This window comes from Rhipicephalus sanguineus, chromosome 4, assembly GCF_013339695.2.
Source record: "Rhipicephalus sanguineus isolate Rsan-2018 chromosome 4, BIME_Rsan_1.4, whole genome shotgun sequence".
NCBI classification, from domain to species: Eukaryota; Metazoa; Arthropoda; class Arachnida; order Ixodida; family Ixodidae; genus Rhipicephalus; species Rhipicephalus sanguineus.
Genome location: NC_051179.1, coordinates 27537766 through 27561947, shown reverse-complemented (window position 1 = coordinate 27561947; position 24182 = coordinate 27537766). Strand labels below are relative to the sequence as shown.

At 46.1% G+C, this 24182-nt stretch overlaps 1 protein-coding gene and 1 long non-coding RNA gene across 2 annotated transcripts; both read left to right on the top strand.

Moving 5' to 3' along the window:
- The first annotated feature begins 4290 nt into the window (after positions 1–4290).
- On the top strand, positions 4291–5351 carry LOC119389677 (uncharacterized). The gene is made up of 2 exons (XR_005183146.2): positions 4291–4753; positions 5259–5351. It is a non-coding gene; the product is annotated as an uncharacterized LOC119389677 (long non-coding RNA).
- A 4857-nt stretch (positions 5352–10208) lies between these two features.
- LOC119391097 (solute carrier family 13 member 1-like) lies at positions 10209–23752 on the top strand. The gene is made up of 7 exons (XM_049415150.1): positions 10209–10247; positions 11365–11431; positions 14826–14941; positions 17672–17821; positions 19383–19685; positions 22772–22903; positions 23720–23752. Exons 1-7 carry the CDS (start codon positions 10209–10211, stop codon positions 23750–23752), a joined length of 840 nt encoding a protein of 279 aa, XP_049271107.1.
- Positions 23753–24182: the final 430 nt, after the last annotated feature.

The window sequence follows — 24182 nt, the reverse complement described above, 5'->3', positions numbered from 1 at the left end:
AGCACCCGCCTCGGAGAGCGGGGATGCGCCGTCCAGATGAACGCACTGGCACGCGCTAGCGCGTTCGGGCCTGTGTAAGGGGCTGGGTCAATGCCACCTAGAGAGGGCGCTGGCTGGGTAAGACCAACGCCACCTAGACAGGTAAGACGCTGTGGCCTCTCCCCCTTACACTCTCTCAGCAATCATGTGATGACGCCGGGGAACGATATTCTGCAGGCGCTCGATGAACGCACGTGCTCGCGCGTGGCGTGCTCCAACAAGAGTTCGGGACGAGCAACAGCAACAGCAACTACGGTGAATTCATGGTGTGCTCCATTTGCAAGGACGCGTTAACATCGGGCAAGGTGCCCGTGATGAACGGAACTTTAACCCCCGTATTCAGAAACGCTCTCCTTGACTTGAACTTGGCTTGTCACCGGCTTCAACGCGTTTGGAACGCGCTGCCTTTAGGCGGTGCCAAGGCAGCAGAAACGCGTTTCAAACGCGCTGCCTTGAGGCGGTGGCCAGTAAAGTTCAAGTCAAGGAGCGTTTCTGACTACGGGGGTAAGTCGAACCATGCGCTGCTTCGCATCCCCACATGGTCCCCTTTAGTGGGAGATGGTGTAATTTTTTTAGGCACTCTTTAAGATGTCGCCACACTTAAACGGCCGGTCATGTAGGCTATCCGATGAGTTCACGCCGACATTAATAGACAGAGTCTCGTCCTTTCCCAAAGAAAGCAAAACCGAGCTATCGCTGGACAAACTTAGTTTAACCGCGTTAAACCACAACAATTCTGTCGTTTCATGTTTATATTGCCACGCGCGCTTATTTGCTTTATTTTGATGTATTCAGGTTTTAACGCGATAGCGTAAAAGAGGTCGTATCGCAGTAATTCCGCCGTCGGTGTCGGCATCGGCACCGTTGGTTGTGAGCGAAAAATCATCATCTTGTTCGTGACCGAAAAATCGAAAAAGCTGCAAATAAAATAAATAATAAAAATGTTGGGTCCGAGTGAGAATCGAACCCAGGCCGTCTGCGTGGCAAGCAGGTGTTCCACCACACAGCCACGCCTCTGCTTAGAGCTGCACTGAAAGTAACTTTCATGCTTCCCAAAAATACGCGTCCTGTATACAGGTGTCACAGTACGAGATGTAATATCGGAGTAATATTGCGTGGTACAAGCGTACATTGCCATCGGGCGTCACACCATGTCAATATCATAACGACTTGGTGGTTTAAAAACAGCCACCCATTACAGAAGGCACACGCATTACTGCGCGTATTACCTTAAGACCACGTAGTGGGTGCATCGCAACTTCGAAAACGTTTCTCGCGCATAATTCCCCCTGGTTTAAAGCATGCTACCCATTACATGAGGCACACACCTTAGTGCACGCATTCTGTTAAACATTCGTAGTGTTCGAAGTGCGCACTAGGGCCAGGATATCCCTATCGCGTTCAACTCTTAAAGGCGAAGCTTAAGCGTCCCCCAATTTTGTATTCATCTTTACCGGCTGTGATTACTTCGGTCATTCGGTCACCGTCACAACCACGTGACAATATGCAGGGCTAACTACTGTATTGTGTGAATTACTCCATTTGTGGCTGTCCTGTTTCCTTGATTCGTTTATTAATTCTTCTTATACGGTTCGTGGCCGTATACAAGATGCGCTCTGGGTGTATGCCATCAATGAAGGAATAATAATCATCGTCACAGTGCGGACGTCAGACGTCTCGTTCTCATCGTCACGTGCCAGCAGCCACGAGATCCCGTTCACGGTGGTGGTCGCCTCGCTGCCGAAACCAGACTGGCTCGCCCGAACGTTTTGACTTGTTTTAATAGGCTGCCAGCGGAAGTGACATGGGAAGAAGAGCCAGCAGAGATCCCGGTCGCATGTCCATCAGCGGTGAGTTCAGGTCACGAAGCTTAGCCGCGACACGGAGGGTGCTGTGCTAAACATTGACGAATCCGCCATATTGTCAACTTTGATTGGCCCGAAGGGCTGCTACGGCGTCCCCTATTTGCTGAAAACCACCGCCATTACAAAATTTGACATGGTGGAATTCGAAGGTCACCCTGCACCCCGAAAAAGGACAGCATAGAGAAAACAGATTTTTCGTATTATCAACCCAGACAACGCAATGGCGTCCTTTGGATACACCTAGGATGCGCTGCTTAGGATGTGTGGGAAGTTCTAAGGATGTCCCAAATAATTCCCGGAAACCTCCCGGAAGCCTACAAAATGAGACAAAAACCGGGATCCGTAGGATTTCCTCCCCATAGGACATCTCGGGATTATATTGGGATTAGATTTGGATGTTGCACATTCCATTATCAGTACATGCAGCATTTAAAGGGCACATGCTAGTTAATAGAAAGAACTGCTTTTTTGAAAGTCTTACATTTCTTTCAATGTTTTTAAAACCCCTGCACGTACTCTTGCAGCAATGCAATTCACTCCTGCTTTTTCATGTGACTGTAGGCCTATAATATGTTGAGTGGTTCTGTTGCTTTCTTCTTTGCTTATTTTACAAATCTTTAAAACACTGCAAACACTGCTGCAAGGGCAGAACCCCACACATCTGCCTACAGAGCACTTTGCATGTAGAAGTTCCCAATGTAAAATAGAAGAACAACGGATCTTGCCCTATGTGTTTCAATTTCAAGCCTGAATTAAAGAACAGCTTGAAGATGCTTTCAAGCACAGGTAAAGGAGCCAATGATAAAAGCTCTGAATTCCATGATCCTGTAGCAGTTCTAGAACAGAGATGATTACAGAAAAAGCAGTAGGACAAGTGCAACACATCTCGTACTTTTCTGAAGATGGCTAAAGTTAGGCGTGTTCAGATAGAAAACTGAATTTTTAAAATACTCGTAGTATTTCTGGATCTTGTAAATGTATGACACTAGTTTAATGTCACACTATAACTTAAACAATATATAGTTCATGCAAATAGAAGTTTGAATTCTTTATTTTAGTGCACATTTGCCATGCATAAAGGGCACGCATCCCACGTGAAAATGGGATGTGAATTCCCAGCTGGAAATCGGGTTTCCAGCCTGGTTTTCAGCTGGAAATGGCTCTTCAGGCTGGAAATTTTCCATTCCCAGCTGGAAATACAATTTCCAGCTGGTAATGAAACCCATTCCAGGCTGGAAATGGTATTTCCAGCATGGAATGGAAAGCCATTTCCAGCTTGACGTTTCCAGTTCCAGTTGGGAAGTTATATTTCCAGCTGGAAATTTTTCCAGCTTCAGTTGGGAAATAATTTGCTAGCATGAAATTTTCTTGTTTGAGCGAGGAAGTGGTTTAGTTGACAAAAGGAATTCCAGCTGCCCAAAGATTGATCTGCATACAATTAATTAAGTGATAGCAGATTAAGTGTATAATGCAGACCGTGCATTTGGACATGACTTAGAACAGTGGTTCTTAAATGGGGGTCCGCGAGGTCATTCTTCAGGGTCTGCAACACCCAATTAAGCTTGCAAAAAAAGAGAGAGTTTTTTTGAAGGCCCACTATGTCCCGTGACAGCGGCCCCTTCTAGTTTTTGGCATGCTTCACTGCATTACATTTGTGCAGTGCGACGGAGCTGACTTATGTTTCTCCTTCATGAGGTGGCTGTAAAGTTTCTGTTGCAGTTTTCTACGACATTTGCGAGCATGCTTTTTCCAGGCTTGCATATTTGAAAAACAAACATCGCGATAAAGAGGTTGAATGTGGCTGCAGGCTAGTAGAATTTATTGACAAGTTGTTCAGATCGAATTGTGACGTGGCACTTTTGCCTGACCATTCTTGGCCACGTAGAAATAAAAGGCACCTATTTCACACGCTGCATATTGCGTATAACCCACCCACCCCCTCTTCCTCTGACTGCAAGGGGTCCCCCTGAAACATCCATGTCTGAGAACCACATTGAATATTCATCACATGGCACATAGGATACATTTTACAACCGTGATCTTCCGCGCCCCGTACGGCTGGGTTGCAAAAAAATTGAAAAATACGGCTGGGGTAACACGCACTTTTATTTGACCTTTTCAGTAGTCGTGCGCCCGGTCGACACGGCATTACAAATATGTTCAACCAGGTGCTTGCTCAGTTCATCATTGAGCCGTTGCGCCAATAGCTAGTGTTTAAACAATAGTAGTTACTTCCTTGTGAAAAGGGGCATTATTTGCAGCATTCGCCATTGCCTGCCACGATCGAATAGCAGTGAACTTTGCTAACTTGCTCTACACTGTACTTGCTCCCTCCGACGCCGCGGCCATAAAAAAACGCCGCACTGCCGCGATGTTTGTTGGCGTCTCAGTAGCTCTATTCTCGTATCATTTCTCGGTGACTTATGACGTTAATGCTAAATAATAACCTACTCTGTAATATAAATACAGCGTACAAAAGTTATGTTTCTTTTTTTAAGGTTAACACCATTAAAGACAGCGGTCCGATAGACCGCATAAATTACTATGTCGCCGCAGTCAGCCACAGTTTCGTACAGCACATGGCGGCTAGTCGTGGTGATAATCATATTGGTGATATCTGTGCGTGTGTGTGCTCAGTGTTCGCTACTCTAGGGAGTTTCCTTGATGAATATCTGTGTGACAGTTACATGGAATAGTTCTTTGTGGTCAGGTTTATCTCTGGAAAGTGTTACGAGTGATGACCAGCATGTTCGAGCAGTTTTTATTGCTGTACTGTGTGCGATGTCTTGGATACACCAGCGCCGATCAAGGGACAGCAATTTTCTCAGCTCTAATTATTCCATTTGGAGGTAAGTTGCACTTATATATTTCAAGTATAAGTGAACGTTTGTCTCGAATGTTTGTGGGCTTCGTTATCACGATGTCATGTTACCTGGCTGCGTGTAATGTTTACATATGCGCGAAGTACACTACAGGCCGGTTTGTGTAAGCAGCCTTTGTCTCCAGTAGCCCTGTGCCGTGCAATGCTTGTGCCTACTGGTGCGCATGCGTCTATGCAACAAACGCGAGTAATTACATATGTTCGAGTGAACTCATTGGACGCCTATTCGGAGTAGTTTAAGGTCGATATAAATAATCGTTACATAGCACCTACAGTATGAACCGCAGTGCTCATCAGATCTTGCTCACCTTTGCTTTGCACTGCATTGACTTTGTATTGTGGTACTGCTTTTGAAAGCTGTATTGATGCTGTTCATGTGATTTGGTAAAACTATACTTTTGCTAGAATTGCGTTTTATGGGTCATTGTGATTTTGATGTTTGCTCATTATGTATAAAATATTGTTTTTTTCAGGTGGTGTACGAGGATATGAGCATACTCATTCTACGTCTCGAGATATGTTCTAACACTTGCTACAAGCGTTCAAATAAATGCTGTTAAATTTCACCACTATGTTCTTTGACTGTGTGCAGTTCACTGGACGAACAGGTCCTGTAGGAACCATGCTAAGACGCATGCGATAGCCGCGAGGTCAAATCTGGAAACTCTTCCATTTCCAGCTGGGAATGAAGGATTCCAACTAGAAATTTTGCCATTTCCTGCTGGAAATATTTGCTGGAAATATTTCCATTCCCAACTGGAAATATTTCCATTCCCAGCTGGGTTATGGAACCTGGAAATTTTTCCAGGCTGGAAATTTTCCCATTCCCAGCTGGGAAATTTTCCAGCCTGGAAAGATTTCCAGGTTTCATAACCCAGCTGGGAATGGGAATCATTTTCACCTGGGATATATATAATTAGGAAACATTCTGCTCACTGGAACTGTTAATACAAAGCTTAAAGTAATCATTTTCTTTCTCTGTTGTTCCCTTAGCCTAACTGAAATTTTTATTTCCTGAAACACAATATCTTTACTAGCACACTCAGCTTGCCTAATTCTCATCTACTAGTGCAGAATTCAGGTTGCGAAGCTTTTAGCGCATAAAAAAAGACAGGGACACAGAGGGAGGGAACAACACCAGCGCTAACTAACAACTGAAGGCTTTATTAGGCCAGAAGAAAACACATATACTCGGACTACGTCACCCGCGGCACATGCGCACGATCAACGGTGCAAACCAAGGCACTATCTCTCCATACCTGAATTTGTAGCAACATGAATTTGTACCAACTAGCTCGACTTTCGGTTTTACTTCAGAATTCAGGGTTGTATTTGCTTGCTCGGATGCTTTTGCGATTACTGCAGGGGCACCTTTTGAACAATGCACTAAGTAGTGGACCTGATTTTAGCATTATACTATATGTGCAGTTAATTACTCTTTGCTCTTAAATCTACAGGCAGCGTGCAAGTAAGAAAATTAGGTTTTAGGAAACAAAAAGTTCAGTTCAGCACAGGAAACAATGCACCAGAAAAATGATGGCACTGAATATGGCGTACATAAACAAGAAACAACAAAGAAGGAATGAAACAGTGGTGAAAAAAACACAAATTTTAATACACGCAATGCAGAGAACTTGCAACAAATAACTGACCTTCAGGATTTTCTTATTAGTTCAAAAAAAAGAAAAACTATTTTTGTTGCGGGGCAAGCCGCTCAGCAGCATGACAAAACCAGGTCATCGCGGCCTTCTCCACATCCTTCAGGGTGGCATTCGGGTTTCGGATGTCATTAGTCAACACGCCTGCATGCATAGAAGCAAAATTATCGTTCCTATAAGTTTTGCACACCACACAAAACTTGGGCCGGTATGGCACTCTTCTAGAAATTAAGGCAGCTTCGCATGTATGGTGCCAAGCCTGAAGGAAGTGCGGAGCTGGGCAGCCTTCTTTGTTTCTCTTCAGTTTTCTCTTCCTTTCCGCCTCTCTTTTTTTACTCCTTTTCCGTCTTGCTGTGTTTTCTTCTCTTTTTATTTTTATTTATTCCTTCCACTCTCTTTATCTATTTCTTTCTCTTTCTAATTTTCTTTCTACCTTTTCCTGTTCTTTCTCTGTCTATTTCTCGCTTGCTTCCTCTTTTTTCTATTTTTTTACATGGTTCTGCCTGCGTAATGCCAAGCAACGGCAGCATATGACAGCCCGGGCCCCTAATGTGCTCCACACTTAATATCATCATCAAGGCGCTCGAAGAACAAGAAGAAGACCTCCTTGGTGCGAGCACGCGCTCATTACGCTACAGATGGCTATGCTATACGTGGTTTTGCCTGCATTACGCCAAGCGATGACAGCATACGGCAGCCCGGGCCCCAAAAGTACTACACCCTTAAAAACTGAAAGTAAATACCAGGACTAATTGCAGCAAAGTATAAATAGACAACCTAGCTATATTGAGTATACTGCTTGACAGAAGATTTCACAAAAAAAAAAACAAGTTATATCAAGCTTGCTACACCTGACTCACCGCACATCAGCTTGCAGAGGCGCAGTTCGCAGAATTTTTTCTCTTGGTGCCAAACCAACTGAAGCCCACTGCAGCATTCCAGCTGAGGAGGGACTGCAGTACACATGTTCTTTTTTGTTTCGTCGAATCTCCCCCTTCTACCAAGTGCTTTTTCTGTTAAAAGGAAACAAGAAGATATACAGCCAGAAAGATACATTGGGATCCAGTATACTCTGAATGTTTTGCAACCTGAATAATCTTGTGATAATAAAGAAATACAAGCTGGCTTCTAGCTTTACTTAAATTCTTTAGAACTATCATACGCAGCTAGCTACGTAAAAATTCAACAGTACATCGTTCATCAGACTGTCATAAGTAATATTCACATGAATTTATAAATGCCTTGTCACTCCAGCATGCTGTAGTTACAAGACAGGCAACATTATACTGAGCTTAGGCCATGAAGCAGAGAAATTACCATTTGATCATGAGCTTGGCTGTCTGTCTCGAACTTCTCCTCATACGCAAGAACATCCGCCACATTTGAGAAAGGCAGGTGTGGGAGGCCATGAGGGTGCGGAGCTTCACTGTCGGCATTACTTAGCAGATCGTTGAAATATTGCGAATGGGCTTGCTGGGCGTGCTTCATGCTATTTAACACTTGTAGTATTCTTTCCATGAAGGCTGAAAAAGAAGTGATGGTATCAGTGTTATGAAAGTTTTCAGTTCAGCACTATGTCTAAGATGAAAAACTACCGCAACCAGGCTTAAGGTAACTATAGGTATGTAATGTTCAAAGTGCTTTGCTTTTCCAGGTAGCTATAGGTCAGCCTATAGCTTTAAAACTTTTCAGTGAATTATATGGCAACACATGGAAAAAAACGGTCATGAACATTGCTGAGAGTTACTCGTACGAGCGCTAACAGCAAAGCATGAGTCTTCTTTGCAATAACAATTGTTAGGGTTTTACGTTACAAACCACGACATGATTATCGTAGCCAAAAATTTTGACCACATGGAGTTCTTTAACATGCACTGAAATCTACGTACAGCCTTCTTTGCAGTTTTTGCGACACTGGCTTGGTGATAACAGTGTAAGTGAGGATCTACGATTTGATCGATGCTGCAGCAGCACCACGAGCACATATGTTTTATAAGTCACCGCTTGATGAAGCATGCTTCCCCCCCCCGTAAAGAAGAACGAAGGGATAAACTGCGCCACTGACTTATGGTTAGAATGACAGAAAGCTGAGCTAGTTTGTAGGTACTCATATTAAAGAGACAGGGCGCGCGAACACGGACACAAGAGAGAAGCCAAGATGTCAAGGCATTTGTGGTGTCTTGAGTTCCCTCTTGTGTTCATGTTTGCACGCCTGTCTCTTCAACATGACTCATGGTAGTGTGTCACTGTGTCACAACGAAATGGGAAAGTATGTTATGCCAGCAGCAACATACAATTTTTTTTCGTTTGTGGTACGTGGCTGCGACTAGGGGAGGGTAATGAATGCTCACACTAAGCAAGGTGAGGCACACTGTGCAGAAGCTATGCCGTTTGTGTTTCTATTTATGCTGATACATAGCATATATGAAGAAAATAGGACACTGCCCAGATACACGAGCTCAAGAGATGGAGGTGGAGCAATACAGCAGGCTGTTACATTGCTTGAACACAAATCGTATTACTGGTGACAGTCATTGTAAGATGGGTTGTGCCATAATTTTTTCCGTCATGAAGCCAGCAACCCAACTAAACTCTAAGCTGATTTAGTGCTAAGAATATCACCTTCCGTTTCCAACACGTTACAATAAAGAACAATACTCGTGGAATTAATTTCACTCTTCTGGGCATGCATTATTACATATGTGAATAATACATCTACAGTACAAAGGGAACATTTGCCTCAAGTAAACATGAAGCAAGAAAACACATAAACAAGACTGGAATTTTCCCCTTAGTATTAATAAGACCCAAGGACACTGAACAGTTGGACTGTAACCATTAAAGAAGGTGAATGACATACCGAGCACTTGTGGGTCTGTTTGTGACCTTGTAGCTCCGGTCAAATATGCGGGTCCTGGACTGTACGGTGAATCTGAACATAATTGACACCACAAGTTAACATCTAGAGTTACACAAACAGGCAGACAGAAATAAAATAGATACAGAGACAGACAGGCAGGCTCAAAACACCTGAGGTGGGCAAAGAATTCTCAATTTAACGAGTAAATATAAATAAACTACAGCAACATGCAATAAGACATCACCCAGACAACACTCGACGTCCTGAGGTCGTCCTCAAATGGTACAATCGTCCTCGCACATTTCTCGATGTCCTTGGTACGTATTGAGTACGACACGAGCTGGTTTGACCCGGAAACGTCTTTGCGAGTGCTTTCTGAGGAGAACAAGTTGTCCTCAAAAAGTTCTTCCAGATACCTTTTGGGGATGACAAAAGCAATATCGAGAGCGCGCTAACAAGTTGTCCTGAAAAGGTTCTTCCAGGGACCTTTTGGGGATGACAAATGCAACGCATGCACTGAGCGCTTACATATGATTCCTCGCGCCCTTTTCACGCTAAGTAGATGCATATCCTAAGTGAAAATTTTCTCAGCACGGTTGTTTCACACAGTCATTGCATTTTTCGCCTCGCTGCTTCTCTTTTGGTTGAAAAGCTTCAAATTACGCGTTTCGCTTTCTGAAACACAAGTAATTAATCATCTTGGGTATCGAAGCTGATATTGCGAAATGGTCATTTAAAATAGTATGTTCTTAAAAGTGGCAGCCATATATTAGTGAATATCCGCCGCTGTAGCGTGTAATAACAAACTAGCCGCTGGCAACCATTGACCATGCGTTGCCGTTCTGGATAGTCAAGTAGCCAAACCAGCCAAGCCATTCCAACTTCCAAGTCAACTGACTGTCAAGATGGGATCTTGCACGGAGGAGTGGGATCTTGCAATGAAGGTTAGTGCAAACCGCATATTTGTTGTGTGTACAGTACAGTGTATTATACAGTTAACAAAAGTGAGATGTGTGAAAGTGCAAATCGTAGACGTCGACGGGAGGTCAATCGCCGTGTTGATGGGTGCTTCACGTTACTCAACGCTCTGACTGATGCTCCAATGAATGGATCGGCATCAGTCGAACAAATTGCGGTGATTTGTGCTTCGGAAAGTCCCAATGTGAATAACGGGGAATCGACGTCTGCGTCTAGCACATGGCCCTACCTCGGGCAAGTTAACTCGATGCCCGTGTCGAGTGCACTGGTGGGCTGTCAGAGCGGAGCCTCTACACTAATGAGTGCACTGTGCACGATACACGTGGTGACGAGGACATTGTGCCAGACTTCCAAGGAAGTTTACAAACGTGGGCCATTGAGTCGCAGTCGTCGCATGCTGCGGTGACATCACATGAGACTGTCATGAAATGTAGCATTGTTCTACACAGGACAGCATCTGGTTCCTTTTGCATGTATTAATCCTTTCATTAAAATCGTAACTGCCTTTATTTGGCGTCTTTCTCTTTTTTTGCAGGAGTAGCCCGGTACAGTAAAACATCTTTGCAAATTTGTGTTGAATGCTTTAATATTGCTTTTTTTTCAGACACTGCCCCTGACTACTCGGACTCGGATGCCTGAGAAAGCGGTCCTCATAACCAGTCGGGACTAATTGCTGTTTAAATAAATGAATTTCAGTCAACAAGCTTTGTTTTTTGTTTTTGTCATAGTCGAGCACTTATTGTCACCTCTCTGTTTCTTGACGCAGTATACATACATAAGACCTTACAAAGGTGTTTTTCCTTTAATGTATGTAAATACCTTAAAAAGAAATAAATCATATGTAGTAATACAAAATATCACAGCCTACGGTACCGAACCGGCTGCACAATGGTTGTTCTGAAAACATACTAAAAAAGTCCTGAAGTGTTGTTTTGAGGACGTCCTGAGGTTGTTATGAGTACGGACAACAGGACTAGATTAGTGCCATTCTAGTACCTTAACAGGACGTTCTGAGGGCATCATAATGTCCTCAAGGTGGCATACTGAGGATGTCCTGAGGTTGTTATTGTGTTGTCTGGGCAGAATGACATACCAAGCATGCTCGGTTCCATGTGTGGCCATGCAGCCGCAGCAAGAGTTGAAGATACTGGTACGTGCGATGAGCCTAACATAAAACAGACTACGGGCATTTGGCCATAGCACAATGACTGTACAACAAAACAAGGTAAAAACTGGAAACATTGCATAACAGCAACATAATGATGTATACCGCATAAATGACATACCATGCGATTGCAGTTCCGTAAAAGAGTTGGCAGCTTCCAACACGTGCAATGCACCTAAAACATAGAAACCATAGTTTGCACTCCACCTTGCCGCACAATGCAAAAGCAAAAAGCAAACACCCAACCTCAGCAAGATAAAACATTGCTATGTGAAACTGCAGAATGACATACCAAGCATGCGTGCTTCCGTGTGTGGCCTTGAAGCCGCAGCAAGAGTTGAGGATACTGGTATGTGCGATGAGCCTGAACATAAAATAGACCACAGGCATTGGGCACATGGTAAACATGTCTGAGAGCAGATTGAAGCCCTTCACGCAAACCAAAATGACAATAATGTCCAGAATCCAGCAGTAGTGTGACATTCGCCACTCTTGGTGTGGACATAAGCGCCCTGGCGCTACTTGGTAGCTCACGCATGCAAGAATACGAGCGAAGAACCTTTAACAGATTTGTGACGGCATCGTGAGGCACACTTCACTCTAAGCTCCATTGTCACAGGTCTTCTCTCAACGACGCGATATCCAGTTCTTTCAATATGCTTGAGTTAGAATCTGTTGCAGTGTCCTGCTGTGTAGGGCATCTGTGGCAGCCGTCAGGCACGTTATCGGGTTCCACGGGAACGCTGTGCATGTTGACACCAGTATGGTGCTCCTAGTTGCAAGATTCCAGCATGCCGCCATAAATGCCGGCACTCGCAACTTGGCCGCGCGAACGGTTCAAAGGTGGTTCGGGAACTTCTGGCTGATTGGAGGTAAAAGCGACACGTGAAAGATTTTCCTCCGCGTTAAAACATTCGCCAGCAGCTACCAATATTGCGCGCACATCGGCCTGCACGGCGTGACTGATCAGCAGTCGATCTCGACATAGAAGTCATGTTTAGGCGACTATAAGCGTGGTAAATCACTTGGTGAACCACGTGGTAACCAGTAAACTCACTTGTGTCGTGCTGTTTAAGCGGGTGACGTCTAAAGTATAGCATCGCACTGCACATTACAAAAGGCAGATGAACACAACAAACGTGGAATAATGATAAGTGCAACGATAACTTACTCTCGTATTCGCTTTCCATGGCGCGCGCTTCCCGCCAAGCGTATGCAAGCTCTAAAGATAAAAAACAAGGCCAACACACGTATATCTTCACGTTTGACAGATAAAAAAACAGTAGGAAAACAACACTTGCCTTCGGTTACAACGAGCTCCGCGAACCCAAATTTCAGAGTGCGCGCGAATTGTAACTGTTGTAACCACACGCACCGCACGCAGAGAACACGCTTCAAATGCGGAACTATAGAAACAGACTGAAGCCACAGCCGCGTTGTCGTAATGCCGTAATGCTGTCCTACATATAATGAGCATAAAATAAAAGAAAAAGTTAAGAAACTATAGCGCACTTCAAATGTGAATTACAAATCTTTTGTTTTCATAATTTTTCGCCTGCCCACTTAAGAGCAGTGTACATGTAAAACAATACATTCAAAGAACTGAAACCGAAACTGATCATTGCTTCTCGAACGGTGCACACAGGAGGGTTAGTTTTACATGGGACGCTTTCAATCCCCATTAATGTTGAACTATATTGGACTTTTTCGTGTACCATCGGAGCTAAGTACTTTGGAACAGTTTAGTGAGCAAAGTTGATCGCATGCATGAATGTGGTTCCGAATAAACGAGTAACGCGCAGCACATCAGCACATCACGCAATATATGTCGTTGCTCAAGGCGGACATGCTTTAATTAATTAAGGCCTGCACGAAAGAATAATTAGTATGCAAAGCTCCATCAAACAAGAGCCATTATGTGTTCTCGCCTGTTTAATTAATACATGTTAATTATTTGTGAAGGGTTGCGCAAGTTCCATATGTGTATTGGTGCGATTTTAAACAATGATCGCTGGAAATGTACATAATTAATTCATGAAGACAACATGCATATATGTGTGCTAATATGAGTAAGTAGATTAAAAACGCGTGTTTTGACATGAGTCATGCAAGCATCCACCCATTCATGTCCTCTTCTGGGATGTTTAATGGGCATCCGTTCGCTGAAGTCTACGGGACACCTATATGACTTCCTTTATTGGATGTGGGACTTATATACTTGTTTGGGGCATCCTTAGGACTTTTCGTGTTGCCTGGGAAATTACTGTTTCACAATACCAAAATCACCACGCTTACCGCGAGAAGGCGCTTGGTAAGCGAAAAAACAAACGCGCATCAAGCTAGGCACCCTAGAAAAAACGCGCAAAGAGAAAATGCGGGGGGTGACGCCTCCTAGAACTTTCCTCACCAGTGATCATGGCGTGATAGATTTTGTCGTCGTCTATGGGGTCATACGTAGTTCGTAATCGGTAAAAATGACGTACATTGTCCTCTGAGGGGGCCAGAGACTTAACATACCAAGTTTCAGGAAATTTCGTGGGGCCATTATCGCCAAAATACGAGAAATACACATTGAAATCCGTTGCGTCACGCACAAATATTTCGGCGCGAAATTTAAAAAAGAGACTTTCACTGATTTTCTCATATGTTATTAAAGCTATAATGGTGAAATTAACGACGTTAGAGTTTTCAGAGTAAAATTTATCAATTTAAACTCGTAAATATATAGCATGATTTTGAATATTTGCTTCGTGGTAATTGGGCTTCGTTGCTTCTACTGACGCTTGCTTAGCGCCATGCTAAAAGTAATCTTTAACACTTCACTGACCCCTCCTGGGCACTACTGCCAAGCTTCAAAGGTCATTTCAATTATACTTCCTCATTACCGGAACAGTAAGCCCTGACATATTGTAAGCTTGATCCGAGGGTGATGATTTCAGCAGCCAAAGTCCCAGAAAAATATTGCCTGTTTGCTGGGCGGACTTGCGCCCAGCAAAATCACACTCAAGATACAATGACAGCGGCGAGCATCCGATCCTTCAGTGAAAAGCGTCGCGGCTTCAATCCCGGCCGCGGCGGTAGCATTTCGACGGAGGCGAATAGCTACGCATTAAAGAACCCCAGGAGGCCGAAACTTCCGGAGCCCTCCACGGCGTACCTCATAATCATGTACTGGTTTCGGTGCACGTAAAAGCCCAGATATCTATTATCAGGTTTAGAAGTCATAGACTGGACGTCTTCGCGGATGTTATACTTTATATCGTGATTTGTTGTCTGCTGCTCTAACGGATCACCTTTAGCGTAAAAGCTTTTTTTTCTCCCTGAAAACGGGGCATTTACCTATTGAACCGTCGTCGCCATACCACCATTGTATCTGCAGATCTGGCAAAGCGATGGAGCTCGGGCAAGGCAGAAACGACAAAGCGCGAGACATCGGGCCTGCTTAACTACCTAATTCCGTTCTATCTGTGTCCCGTGCTCTACCCTGGCACCAAGGTTCGTAACCAAGCTGCTATTACACAACTGGCTATGTTATACCGGAGACACACGGGCACTTTTGATCGCGATCAGGGCCAATCCGGATCGTATTTCTTGATCGCGATCAATAATGGTCGTTGCTGCACGGTCCAGACTAATCCGGATCGAGCTTGGCGCTTAAGTCAGTCAAATCGTCATCTGGGAGCCTGATCTCGATGCGCTGATCGCGATCGTCTTGATCCCGATCGGCGCTGATCACGATTGAGAGACCGTGTAGACGCCTGGTCCTGATCGAGCACACCGGAATTAGTCGGACGACCGAAAGCGCAATGTATGTATTAGTGCATTGACTTATGTGTAGTGTATTGGATTGTAAAGTGCGTCGTTTTTACAGCTAAGCTGTCTTTGCGGACCCTGTGCCGCCGTAGTTCGCTAAAACAGGTCGCGTGACCAGAGCGAGAGGAGGAACATTGCGAGAGGGACAGTAGGTGTAATAAAGGGAGAGGGAATAAAGATAACGCTGATCACTGGGCTATTGTAACCACGGTAACCACTGGGCTATGGGGAAACTAGTGCGTTGTATGAATGGGGAAAGGAGCCTCGTGAGAGGGAAAAATGGATCTCGAGCGAGGTCACGTGATGGACTGCAGAGAGGAGGTGTGATTGAAGGGCGTATGAGAGCTGCGACCGCGACGGAACGCTATACCATCGCGGCCGTCCATGTGATGCACAGTAGCAGCGCTTGCAACGCTGCTTGCGTTCCAGCATAGCCGGGATAGTTCTACGCGTTTTGGACGAGTGGGTGGGAGGAATGGGCCACCGTAGCGTTCCAGCGCGGCTCTGAATGAGCATATCATCGCGCGGGATCCATATGGCTGAACAACGAAACAACAAAGAAATCATAACTTTGCCGAAACTTAGGAGAAATATGAATGCCTGACGAAAGGGGCGACAGCTTCGCAGTCTTACGATTTCGTTTTTCTTCTGTCTGTCATATACACAGATCGGCAAACTCACTCATGAGTCTACTCACTCAAGCTCACTCGGACTCTGATCGAGCCGTGAGTCTGAGTTTGAGTGAGTCCGGGTGAGTAATATTTTGGTGAGCTTGAGTCCGAGTGAATCCGGCTGAGAAAATTTTTAGTGAGTCTGAGTCCGAAGGAGCCCTAAGCGCAAAATATATTTCTTGAGTGAGTCTGAGTGATCTCCACACTTTTTTGCCGATCTATGGTTCTATCGACACAACTTCAGCATTACTATCAACCGTATGTCGGCCCACGTTTATACTCCCGCCGACCCACACATACTTCAAAGCACTAGCGTTCATTTCATTTATTAATCAGAGGCGTGAGTTACGTAGAAAGGGGGAGGGAGGGGGGGGAGGTTGACCTCGCTCCCGCAGACTCTCTTACAGGAAGTTCTTGATAAAAATATCTCACGTGAGTCACCTCTTTCAATAAAAATGTCCTTACTGGATTGCAACCACTGATATCTCATATCTGAAGGCACGAGATCAAAAGGCGCCAAGTGGAGCACCAATTATGCGAAGTATTGGTTTTAAAGAGCATTGAAACCATGGTCGAAAAAGCTAATTATACGCTAACGGACTCATGAGTCTACTCACTCAGACTCACTCAAACTCAGATAGAGCCGTGAGTCTGAGTCTGAGTGAGTCCGAGTGAGTAATATTTTGGTGACTTTGAGTCCGAGCGAGTCCGACTGAGAAAAATTTCAGGGAGTCTGAGTCCGGTGAGTCCGGTTGAGGAAAATTTTGGTGAGTCTGAGTCCGAGTGAGCTCTAAGGGCAAAATATATTTCATAAGTTTTTTTCCCGACCTATGGATATCCAATAACGCTTAATCACTAGAAGCTTCATTTCGGAAAAAGATAGCGCCATCAGTCTTAGATACGTCACCGGCACCATCAGTCGTAGATGCGTCACCCCTACTGTGAGTAGAGATATTCATTGGGGAGAGGCAGCGCCGCGAAGGCGGAGGGTGAATCAGAATCAACAGAGCCGGCGCGAAGCGACCCCCTCACTCTTCGAATCGTTTGGACGAGCGATTCCCTCCTCACTTACGAGGGCGGTCGAGTTTGTGTGCGTAACGGTTTAATGTACGGCGCGTTCACAAGGTTTCGTACAGTTCCCAAACATTATGTCTTCAAGCATTCCACGTACCTTCCCCAAAGGAGAACTTCAAAATCTTCCGTCACGTGCCTGTATAATCAATCTTCAGCTGGAAGACAGCGCTTCTACATTCCGTTCTGTTATCTGTCTGTACCTGTGCATTGCGCTGCTAAGCATAGGCGTGCGCAGGGTTCTCCTTTATTGGGGGGGGGGGGGGGGAGCAATATGTTTCGCCGCAGCAACCCCCTCACCCCACCCCCTCGGTCGTGTCCGAAAGAAACCAAGTTTGGCAGTGGAAACAAACGTGAAAATGAATCGATGACGGGCTGCTCGAAACGGCCAACCTTCTGTCCCCGGCATTCCAGGAGTAAACGTTGGAACAGTTCTTGGAATGCAGCATTAGGGTCCTCGGCCGCCACTATTGTCAAAAGCCTGTTTGGTCATAACCCTGCAGATTAAACAATGTCGGAACAGGTATGACTGAGTAAAGGTATGAGACAGACTTGGCGCCCCATTAGTTAATCGGAAGGGGGGGGGGGGGCGTCGCCCCCCGGCCTCCCTCCCCCTTTGCGCACGTCTATTCTGCTAAGTGATGGCTGTGTAAGCTTTTTAACAACGCAGGAAAGCAAGTGCTTCTACTGCGTCCTGCTGATGATGTCCTGGTGGCAACTGCGTGCCATGCCCAAGCCAGTCCTGGCCTTCCTGCCGGCCATCGCGTTGCCCCTGTTCGGCATCATGGGTCACGAACAAGTGGCCACCAACTATTTATCGGTGCGTCAATCGAGAGATCGGAAGAAGAAAGCAAAGTAAGGCTACGCGAAGGCACCGCGCTGAGGAATATTCGCAGGTGCTGCTGCAGATGAGTTCTGCGTGGTCCTGCAAGGTGGCGGAAGGGTTCGGAAAAGGAAAGTGACAACCACCCCGTTTGTAGCACGAAGCCGCAAGGAAAAGAAGCTTTCCTTACGAGAAATCCGTACGGATTTCCTTGTGGCTTCGTGCTACAAGCGGGCGGTTGTCAGTTTCCCTTTCCAATATCCATATATATGGTGTTTGTTGTAAAGATAGAACAGATGAATGATGACCAAAGAAAATGATTTGGAGCAGGGGCGTAGCCAATGGGGCGGTTGGGGGGGGGGGTCCACCCCCCCCCCCCCCCCCCCCCCCCCCCTCGGTGGAGGTGAAGCCTTCAAGGGACGAGAAGTCGAACTAGCAATGTTGCTGGAACCGACGTTTTGACAAAGGCAGGCCCTGGCGAAGGCGTCGAGAAAGACGGCTACTTCCATTGTACTGTTGTATCGTATTGCAACAGAACCGAGGCCTGTTGCAACACACACACACAAACACAAACACACACACACAAACACACACACACACACACACGCGCGCGCGCGCGCGCGCGCGCATCCACACAAAAGTCACGACATAATTTGTCGTAAACAGTGAACTTCAGCCAATCCTGGTGTTGGGAATATTACTATCGAAGCTGCCTGACCAATAAGAAGGAGCATTGATGAATAGCGCTTAAGCGAAACAGGAAAAAAAAACAAAAAAGAAACACGCAGACACGGAAAGAGAAAGGGTACGGTAGGAACGCTGGTTTCGAAAGCAAATCCTTGTGGATTCAGAGCCATGCAGGTCCAAATTCACAAACCGTTTTGCGCGTAAGCGTTACTTCCCCATAGGTTGGCCGCTTTCGCTAAATGTTATATTTCTTCGGTTTTACGTCCCAAAACCACGATATGATTATGAGAGACGCCGTTGTGGAGGACTCTGGCAATTTTTAGCACCTGGGATTCTTTAACATGCGCCTAAGTTTGAGAACACAGGACTCTAGCATTTCGCCTCCATCGAACTGCGTGCGGCCACCGCGACTGGGATTCGATTGAGCGATCTCCGGGTCAGCAGTCAAACACCATAACTACTAGAGCGCCGCGGCGGCTTTTCCACCATGAGCATTGGCTGAAATTTGGTCGTAAGAATATTTTTAAACGTTTCGTTCGTGAGCGCTGGTACTGGTGTTAAAAGCTTGGATGCGTCGTTCAGTGGATTCGGATCGATCGGGAATAGTGCCGCAATGCACTTCTCAGGAAAAAGAAAGAGTCATTTGACTCTTTTTTTTGCCATGACTTGCCACGTATATGACTCTCTTTAAAGAGACGCGTCGGGGAGTCCTGAGATCCAGAAGAGAGTTCACGTGTCTCTTCAAAGAGACTCATATACGTGGCCCAAGTCAGGATTGACCGGAAATGGTAACATACACTCTATTTTCTTGGAGCGTGTGAATCTCTGAGGCCATGCTCGTTCTCGCATGCTTCGCTTCTCGCGGTCTCAGGTGGACGTTCTGACGGCCCTGCTCCTGCTCTGGCTGGTGCTGGTGAGCGACGAGGTGCCGACCGTTGGTCGGCTCAGCTACGCGCTCGTGAGCCGCTTCGGCAGCCGCGCCGGTCCCGTGCTCGTGCTGCTGACGGCCCTGACGTTCGTGGCGTCGCTGGTGTTGCCGCAAAGCCTGGTGGCCGTGTTCGTCACGTGCCTCGTGGAACGCCTTTGCAACTTCGTGCGCGAGGAAGGCCTACAGGACGCGCAGCGCTGCTTGGACCGCGCCGTCGCCGACGACACCGTGGGCCACCCGTGCGATGTGCGTGCTTGGTTATTTTATTAAGGCGAAATTGCCTTAGATGCCTCGTCAAACTTCTGCTTGCCACGCGGAAGGCCTGGGTTCGACTCCCATTCGAACCAAAGTTTTTTATGTATTTTATTTACATCTATCTCGAATTTTCGCTCACGGACAACGACGCCGACACCGGAATTTCTGCGAAACGAGCTCTTTAACGCTGTCGCGTTAAAAGCCCAGGTCACAAAGAAAAGTTTAAGCAACCAACACGCACACACAAGCGCTACAGACGCTTATACCAGTAAATACTAATAACTTGCATCAGTATAGCTTATACAAAAAAATAAAAGAAAACTAGAGGCAATCATGCACATTTACACGCAACTATACAACACGGAGCATGCTAACTCGTGCATCGTACCTCGCGAAAGTGGAGAGCGACTGCAGAATTTTTATTTATTTTTGAACAGCGGAGCAGTTTAAGGAACCGCCCTGATGTCGCCTCATGTCTCGCGTTGGCGTCACGCAGTCCCATGTCTCGTGTTGGCGTCACGCAGTTCCCACATTTGATACACGTAGCCCGAGAAGGCTGCACGTTTGGAACGCCAGCGTCGACGACGGGCTAATTCGTCTGTCCGAGCCAGCGAAGCGACAACGAAACGCCAGTGAAGAGAGATGCGGAGGCGAAACGCCATCGCCGTGCGTTAGACGCACCGCGCTCGATCGGAGCAGCAAACAGTAGATAAACAGTAGAAATGAGACGACAGAACAGGAAATAGATGATCGCAAATCAAATCAGATAGTCACAAGAACGGAAAAGGATATAAAATACCACACGAAAAGAGCAGTTAAACAGAAGATAAACACAAGGAAAACACAGCTGCGAATCAATACTCCGCAGCATAGGCGTGTGCAGGGTTCCGCATTAGGGGGGGGGGGGGGGCAAAGTTTCATATTAGCCCTCGCCCCCCGCGTCGGACGAGCCAAAAGGACAACATGCTTCACAGCGGATGAAAAAAAAAAAAAAAAACATGGAGCGGTGACGTGCTTCTCACGGTGGCCCGCCTGTGGTCCCTAGTTAGCCGGCAGTAAAGATGAGAGGTGCACAGTTCTTGGAATGCAACATTAGGGGCCTTCGGCTGCCATTATCGTTCAACACCTGCGTGGCCATAGCTGAGCAAACCTATCGGGCAGACTTTGCGCCCCCTCCTTGGTGATCAGGGGCGCACGCCTATGCTCCACCTATGCTTGTACGCACGCCTATGCTCTGCCTATGCTTGTACGCACGCCTATGCTCCGCCTATGCTTGTACGCACGCCTATGCTCCGCAGTTTGCACAGCTTTCACCTGGGGTGGAACTGGCTTTGATTTATTTCTAGCGAGACTTAACAAAGGCGTGGCATATCGTCTCGAACACAGGGAATTTTATTGGGTACTGATAACAATGGTTCACGTCACCGTAACCACGTGAGATAACAATGTACATTGGACGCGTATACATACACGAATACGCAGGTTCCGTCTGTCCGCCTCGAAGTGACAAAGGTGAAGAGTTTTTATTTAACTACGCCTGCGGATGTTGCAGAGAATGCTTTACTAAACGTGACCTCCCAACCAAAGTCAGTTTTGTTCCGCTAGCAGTGCAAAAAAAAAAAAAAAACAAATTCTCATACGCGACATTGAATTAACTACGACGGCACGACAGCATATGTGTGTACTCGAGGTATTCATCTTTAGCTCAAAGAGTGAGCTTTTTCGCTTCTATTTATCGGACCGGCCGTATAGTTCGTTCGAATGCATGCAACGGAAGGGCACCGTGGAAAAAGGTTTACAACGGTACATCGAAAAGCGTCTGAAGTATCCACAAGATACTAATCGCATTAAACGGCAGTGCCATTGTCCCGCATTGACGTTAGCGCTGTTCCAGACCTCCCGTTGCTGTCGTGGCGTGCATACAGACATGTGCTGGGCAGTGCGACAACGTGATGACAACGAACGCAGACTTTATAAGGAATGGTAGACAACCCAATCATTGGAATGAGCTCGCAACATTATGTTATCATTGCAACAATAGATAGCCAAAATCGGGCGAGAGTAGCCAGAAATAGTCAATATCAGGAGATTAACGTCCCAAAACCACAATACGATTATTTCGAAATTTCGACCACCTGAGGTTCTTTAACGTGCACCTAAATCTAAGTACACGGGCCTGAAACATTTTCGGCCTCCATCGAAAATGCTGCTGCCGCGGAACAATAGTCAACAATCAGCCAACATGGACCGTTACTAGCCAACATCTTTTCATTAGTTAGCCAACGCTGGTTAAAAATGGTAGACAACTCTAATGCTGGGTTGAGGCTAAGCGAAGCCAATGTGACATTTTTTTAGTCTTCTGAAGATGTGGCTGCCGCGACGTATCTATCTATCTATCTATCTATCTATCTATCTATCTATCTATCTATCTATCTATCTATCTATCTATCTATCTATCTATCTATCTATCTATCTATCTATCTATCTATCTAAGGTTTGTCTACAAATTACCTGGCCTGTTCTAGTTGAGACGCTGCCTGCTGATCTCGCGCCCATTCCTTTACTTGCTTTTACATTTTGGTGGAGGTGTTTCTTTTTTTTTTTGTTTTTACTACTTTATTTATTTGAGTACTTATTTCGTTTTCTTATCGTTTATTTCGATCATAAAGCATCACACGTCATAGCCCGTTACGGAAAGTGAGTAGAAAGCACCGATACACTGAAGCCAAGGAAGGTATTGCGGACGTTATTTGTACTCTTTTAACTGTATTGTAGTAATTATGATATGAACGTGAAGAAAGTAAAGTGGACGAAAAGACAACTTGCCGCCGGAGGGGACCGAACCTGCGACCTTCGGATAACGCACATGATGCTCTACCGATTGAGCTACGGCGGCGGTCGTCTTGTCGTCCACTTTATTGCTTTATTTCGATGCATGCAAACCTGGGAATGTTAGTCAGCGCCGCTCGTAGCCATAACGACAAATATTTTTACTAATCGGTGTCAAATAAGGAAAGTGGCCGCTAAATTTCTTTATTTCGTTCCCGTGATCACATAGCGATACCTGTCTGGCGCAGGTGGACACCATGATGTTGTACGAGGAGCTGGCTGTGGCCCTATGGAAACGTCACAAGGTGGGCTTCGACGACCACGACTCAATCGAGTGCTGGGACATCGACAGGCGCGGCAACGAAAGCCCCGAGCAGAAGGTATGCATACGAAACATACGTGGACTCTGAGATATGCGCGCGTCGCCGTTTTCCGCCGGTTCCATCTCGTGTTATCGCAGACGCTCGACTTTTTCGACGTAAGAGCGTATACCGTGACCAATGAGTTCTGAGAAAGCCCGCAAAGTGGAGTATAAGATTCACGGCATGGAAAATTGATCATTCGATGCGTTTTGCAGCACGAAGCTCTGAAGAAGGTCCACAAGGAATTTCTCAGGATGAAAAGGTTCCCGATTTACAAAGAAATATCGTTTTGCTATGGGGATTCGAACCTGGGTCCTACGCCTTTGCGATGCGGTGGCTATCAAGAGGCCTGCGCAACTACGAATGCTGGTTTACTCGAACGGTAGAGCGACCGCCCCAAAAAACACGTGAAATACTGAACCATGGACAAATATATGCTTCATCCACTAGGAAGAGATGAAAGCGTCTTGCACATGGGGTGTAGCTGGAGCCAACGTTCGGACAAGCGGTCTTGCCTTCTTCAAGGCTGCAACTTGAACAGAAGACAAACCGCTTGTCGAAACCTTGGCTTCAGCGAGACCTCGTGTTCAAGAAGTTTTCATCTCTTCACGCTTCCACCTTCCCCTGCACTTCTGCCTTACTTGGATGTCCAATAGGAAGCTCTCTTTCTGATACGAAGGTCCAAAACACATTCCTAAATTCAACAGAGGGACCAATGCATACTTGTTCACACCTGCGACTGGCACTGGTCATGCGACCAAGTTAGTTTGCAAATGGCCACTTCGGTCGCAAAGCGACTGCTATGACTCAGTCGCTCACTTCTGGATTTTGCAGTCGCGCTACTACAGTCGCAAACCTCTGAACTAATCATTGCGCAGGAACAGGACGTCAGCTTATTTTACGGGGCGATGACAATGCGAGCCATATGCGAGCAGACGTGAATTCTGTGTGGCGGCGGGTCGCAGACGAACGCAGGTGTGAACATCAGTCCCCGCGTGAGTCGCTTTTTCGTCGCCATGGAGTTGCAAGTGCTCGCGCGACCGGTGCAAGTTGCAGGTGTGAATGAGCCTTTAAACCGCACTACTCGGTGTTACCGTAATATGTAGGACATGGTCTAGTCAGACAATCTCCACATCATCTTGCAAAACGCTGCAGAGAGCTGGGGGGCTGAAGCGCAAGATTTCCATCCTCAAGCCTTCCAAGTCTGCAGCCACACAGGACGGTGCTGGAGCATGCACGCCCAGGTATAACATACGGCATTCCCTATACTGAGTGTAGCCTGACTTTTTAAAAATAT